This window comes from Centroberyx affinis, unplaced genomic scaffold (genome assembly GCF_046629955.1).
Source record: "Centroberyx affinis isolate AG114_WGS23_722 - 3 ecotype Tasmania unplaced genomic scaffold, CSIRO-AGI_Caff_v1 ptg002479l_1, whole genome shotgun sequence".
NCBI lineage: Eukaryota > Metazoa > Chordata > Actinopteri > Beryciformes > Berycidae > Centroberyx > Centroberyx affinis.
In genome coordinates, this window is record NW_027280711.1 from 275,001 (window position 1) to 280,592 (window position 5,592).

The 5,592-nt window shown below is 41.0% G+C and overlaps 2 protein-coding genes across 2 annotated transcripts in view; one reads left to right on the forward strand and one right to left on the reverse strand.

Annotated features, from left to right (window-relative positions):
- Positions 1-2,206, forward strand: part of xpa (xeroderma pigmentosum, complementation group A) — a 6,331-nt gene extending 4,125 nt beyond the window's left edge. The window contains exon 5 of the mRNA XM_071534058.1: positions 660-2,206. Coding sequence (XP_071390159.1) covers positions 660-814 — 155 coding nt within the window. The 3' untranslated portion in view covers positions 815-2,206. The remainder of the gene's footprint in view (positions 1-659) is intronic.
- Positions 2,207-3,944: 1,738 nt separating this feature from the next.
- On the reverse strand, positions 3,945-5,191 carry LOC139656455 (ecto-ADP-ribosyltransferase 4-like). The gene is made up of 2 exons (XM_071534042.1): positions 5,098-5,191; positions 3,945-4,838 (listed from the first exon to the last, which is right to left on the reverse strand). The coding sequence occupies exons 1-2, from the start codon at positions 5,173-5,175 to the stop codon at positions 3,945-3,947; spliced, it is 972 nt and encodes a 323-aa protein (XP_071390143.1). The 5' UTR covers positions 5,176-5,191.
- Between the last annotated feature and the right edge of the window lie 401 nt (positions 5,192-5,592).

Here is a 5,592-nt window from a genome sequence, read left to right on the forward strand (position 1 = left end):
CAGTATGGCTTTAAAGGAATACACCAAGTACTTCAGAGATTGGCTCATTGGTCAATTTAGCCTTTAAGTGATGAGAGCATAATCAAAAATAGAGCTGGCTAATCACATGGTACAGTGGTTCGACAAGTGATTTTCCCATGTTTCCCATGTTAGCCACCAGTTCAACTTCATTCTATTGTTGATTACAGCGGATCTGTATCAAGTAGGCTTATGTTCTACAGGGTGAAACAAGGCTCCATAACACTTAAGAGTTAGCATGGAGTCTACTATCACTCAACATAGTGTATGCTAAATAGTTAGCATGGAGCCTAGTATCACTCAACATAGTGTATGCTAAAGTGTTAGCATGGAGCTACTATCACTCAACATAGTGTATGCTAAAGTGTTAGCGTGGTGTCTACTATCACTCATCATAGTGTATGCTAAAGTTTTAGCATGGAGCTACTATCAATCAACATAGTGTATGCTAAAGTGTTAGCGTGGTGTCTACTATCACTCATCAGAGTGTATGCTAAAGTGTTAGCATGGTGCCAACTAGCACCAGAGCCAACGAGGGACACATGGATGATTTTGGTGTTCTCATCACTTAACAGATAAGTTGTGTGTGTGTGTGTTTGTGTGTGTGTGTGTGTGTGTGTGTGTGTGTGTGTGTGTGTCAGAGCTGCGCAGGGCGGTGAGGAGCAGCATGTGGACCAAAGACACCAGCGTTCACCAACACCAGTATGGACCGGAGGAGGTGGTGGACGAGGAAGAGGACCTCTACAAGAAAACCTGCACCACCTGTGGACATGAACTCACCTATGAGAAGATGTAGACACACACACACACACACACACACACTTTTACAGACTCTTTAAATTCTACCCAGACTACTGGTAGAAGATGTATGGTGCTTCTGCAGGGAGTGACTGTGATCCAAACCCATCACAACCGGCTCTCCCTGAGCTCTGAATGGAAAACTTGAATATTTTTTCAACACAACACTCCCATTCATTCCTAATGTTTTTGTTTTTTTCTGTTTTTGTGTCATCGTGATCACATCCCTGAGCCTTGTTTAGAACCAAAGCAAGGGGGGCACAAACACTCTGTTGACTTACACTTGAACATGTTAACTTTTTTTTTTTTTAAGACAGTTGTAATTCCTATCTGAAACAGCCATTTACCAACCGCAGCCCAAAAAAGGAAGTTTCTAGTGCTGATCTGTTTATATTTTTAGCTACAAAACCCACAAATTGCATTTCAGGATGGATTTTCCCGGTGAGTCCATGCCCTGTTGTTATACTTTCTGTTTCATAAATGTAGCTGTTTAGGGATTTCCTCTTGCAATGTGCAAAATTGGGGAAGGCATTTCATTGAAACTTGAAACTTCTGTCTTGTGTAAAGCCAGTGATCTGTGGGTCAATATCGATGACTCAAACAAACGTTAGCGTGTTTTGAACGGAGCTCTGCTGCCTTTTAGAAAACATGTGAATTAGTTTTTTTTCCTTCTTCTGGATTTCACTTCTTTGGATACACAACTCTAATTCATTTCTCATAGGGATTCCTCCTTTTTCCTGTTGGCCTCCCCCAATTATTTCCTTCCTGTTACTGTCGTAGATCACATCTCTGTTTTTAATTCACTTGAACACGTGAATGAATGAACTTCTGTTGGAACTGTTATTGCCTCATTTGCCTTTGTAGCATTACTATTCATTCATTCACGTTTCTGTTTGGTTGAAAAATGTCATTATTTAATGCACATACCTATAAAGGAAGTGGATTCACAATGTGAATCCACATCCAACATCTCATTTTCATTTTGAAATTCTAGTACAAAAATCGTCTAAACACATGGTACTGTTCTTTCATGCTACGTCACTGTACCTGGTAGCAGGTATCAGTATTGAGGGCTGAAAGCTCTTTCTATTCTATGGAGGTTTGTGTGTAAAAGTGAAAATGTTCTACCAAAGTGAATATGGCTTCTTCACTGGACAAAGATTTACATAAATGTAAATATGGTATCTGGAATTGCTAGGAAACTGATTGAGCTCTATGAACTGCTCTTATACGTTGTACTATTCAGTATCAGTTGTGAAGAAATAAGCTAGATATCCTCTTCATGGTGATGATGTTTAATGTGTCACAGTGTACACTGATGTGTCAGGGGCTGTTTGATTATTTCTGAAATTACTAAAATGATATTGAAAATAAATACATTTGTATCTTTGTAATATGAGTTTTATGTGATGCGTAATATTTGAATCATTGCTCAGGTAGAATTAGGCCCCTTCATTTTCTTCACTTGTTATACAAAATGCAAGGTACCCACAGGCCTTGAAAATACTAGGTTTGTGGATTTGAGAAACATAAAATGAAGCCTTAAAAGATGTTGAGAATGAATGGATAGCCTTGAAAATACTCGATTCCTCCCCTTAACACTTCTTCACTGTCTAATTTTGACCAAAGTCATGTCTTACCCCAAATTATGCCAATGTTGAGTCCTTGAATTTCATCAAATAAGGCCTTGGGAAAAAAGTAATTGATGTTCAAGCGAGTGTGGAAACCCTGAAAATGTATGAGTGTTGGTAACATCATTTAAATTTGATTCCTTTCAGTCAGTGGAGGAGCACTGAAGCAAGATCTTAATGAAACTAAGTAAGTTACACTAGACTAAATGAATAGAAACAGGGAACAGCTTTTCAAAAATGACTAATTTCAGAGGAAGCTACGATACAAGTGTCCAGATTGTGTGGTTTGTATGGTGTTTTAGATCTAAATCCATCTTTACTCTCTGCTGAAGTAGTAATCAGCTGATCGTGATGGAAATGGTGAAATCAGCAGGAAATATGTGTTGATTCAGCCAGTTAGACTGAGTGGAGAAAAGAGAAAGAGGAAATATTGTTTATCCAAAAGAATAGTACCTAGCCACTAGCTTTTTATCAAGAATGGATGCAGAGCCAACCTACAGAGCTAAGACACATATACAGGGATGAATGAGGAAGGGTGTAGGTGGATGACATTCCCATTGATAGTCATTTAAACGTGTGTCTTCACTGAGATTCTCTACATATATACACTGTTTATTTAACACAATATAGGTAGTAGACCTGTGTTTTTTGTGGGTCCACAAGTGACAAGAGTGAATATGTAAATAAGTCCAAATTAGTAGTTGGACTACATTTCCTCACTTTAGGTCCCAGTGTGATTTCAAGTCCAGCAAGAGCTCACTTTCCAGGTGGTCAAAATAGTTTTCCAACCATAGTTGTTGGGACATATTTAAGTGCTTCAAATAAATTGAGCTTTTGTGACTCAGAAGACAGAATCAGAGTTACTTTATTTGCAAGGCAATAAATGTACAGGAATTTGACATTTGTGCAAAGGCCTATTGGCAACTTAAGTTTCACAGTATATTGGCACACATAGTACCGGGTCAATGGGATCTCACATACAGTGCAATCAACACATACTCTGGACAATAGACTGGACATACCACTTCAGACAATACAGTATATACATTCAACATTCAGTTTTCTTCAACTGTGTGCGTTAAAACACTGCAGCATACAAAGTGGTTGCAGTTTTCCTACCACAAGATTTTGTTTAAGTTTAAATCTCACTTCCACCATTATTATTATTATTATTATTAAAGATGCTATGTGTAGCATTTTGTGTTCTTCAAAATTTAGACCACATTTTCCATGTTGCTTTCTGTTGCAAAGAGGAACTGGAAAAAAGATGTGCATTACTGTTTTGTGCCACAGAGCAATCCAGCAGATTTCCTATGAAATCCGACCCGGTGGCACACAACGTAAAACACAGTGTAGCGGCAGCTAGAGGCTGACAATCTTCTCTGCAATGTTCTTGTTTGTTTACAGGAACTATACTAATGTCTCAAAATTAATGCGATAAGGATTTATTGATATTTAAATGCTACACGTAGCACCTTTACGATTAGACAATTAGGATCATGCCCCCACAGCCTGGCAGTTCAGACTGCTGTATACCCCAGCGGTCTCAAGCTTGTACAACACATCACATTGTAAGTCATTCCTCCCTGACCTATCAACTGAGACAATGGTGAACATCTCATACGGCGGAATCAGCACCTCGTCCTCGTCCGAATCAAACTCCGAATAGGACTTGAGGTAGGCGCCGAAACACGTGTGCATCTCGAAGCAGGTCTTCCTTCCAAACTGAGGTAAGTCCTTGTTGAAGGAGCTTGAGGCGAACGAGCCGAAGCGCATGGTCTGTCCGACTTCCCCGCTGAAGGCCAGTCTGCTTCTCCGGTAGGTGGTGTAGCAGCCCCTTTGGTTCAGTTTCAGGAGCCGGACAGCGTCGGACAGCAGGAAATGGAGGGAGTGGAACTCGAACGAGGTCTTGTACCCTGTCTTGCCCTTGCGGACCGCTCGGTTGAAGTCGGCGTAGGCCCCCGCCGTGTAGGCGCACAGGGCCCTGAAGTGATCCCAGGACAGCGGGTCGTAGGCGTCCTTGGTTGCCATGGCTTTACGGGCGCAAAGTTTCGTGTATGCGGTCTGCAGGTCCCCCCTGCTGCTTCGCCGGAGGTAGTACCGTTTCACCTTGATGAGCATCTTCTGGGAGCAGCCGTAATACATGTCGTCGACGGAGTCCGGAGACAAGCTCAGAGGGATGCTGCTGAGCCTGGACGGCCCTGAGGCAACCTGCATGGGAACGCCAGGGGCCGGAAAAGAGGCCTGCTTAGACACGTTCTGGGCCATTACAGGATCTTCGGAGCTTAAAGAAGGGGCCTTTGTAGCGTCCTGGATAGGAGAGTTCTCAGCGTCCAGTGTTGGGACATCAGGGCCCTTCGAAGGGGCCTTCATAACATCCTGCATAAGCAGCTGTGGAAAGATTACACAACCCATTACCAAATGGCAGAATAGTTGTAGTAGGGAAGTAGGGATATAGAAGTCAACAACACGTGCACTTTCATTCTCTAATCTATAAAACAACAGGAAGGCTGGCCACATATTTATGGCTCTAATCAAAATTGAATTTTAAGACAAAACCAATGAGGCAACAGCATGGGTCATTTCAAATATGATTTAAATTATTATTTAAAGAATATTGTTGCATATGTATCTATTGTATTTATCTTACAGTCTTTGCATCCAAAGTCCTTGTCCATACACAGAGGCAGCAGAGCACAGTGAACACCAACATGTTGTCCTTCACCATGATTGACGGGACCTGAAGTCAGTACAGAGGCAGAAAAGACAGTTCTGAGTTTTACTTCTTCACTTACTTTAACATTCAATTTCTTGCCCAGCAAAATCTTCTACTTGTGCAATGTTATAATCTGACTTGAAAAGAAGTGTTATTATTCTGTTATTATTCTATAAGATTAAAACATTTGTTAACTTAACTATTTTACTATCCTGTTAGGACATGGTTAATAGTTTTTCAGTCCAGGTCATCCTTATTCTACAGAATATTAATAGGGTCTAATAGCACTGGCAGGCCTAAAGTGTCTAAAATCCATTGTCATATCCCTCTTTACACTCTGATTTTTCACTAGTGTGGCACAGAGCTGGTCCTTCTCTTGCTGTCTAAACAGGTAAAAGCATGGGTAACACTTTACAATAAGGGTCACTA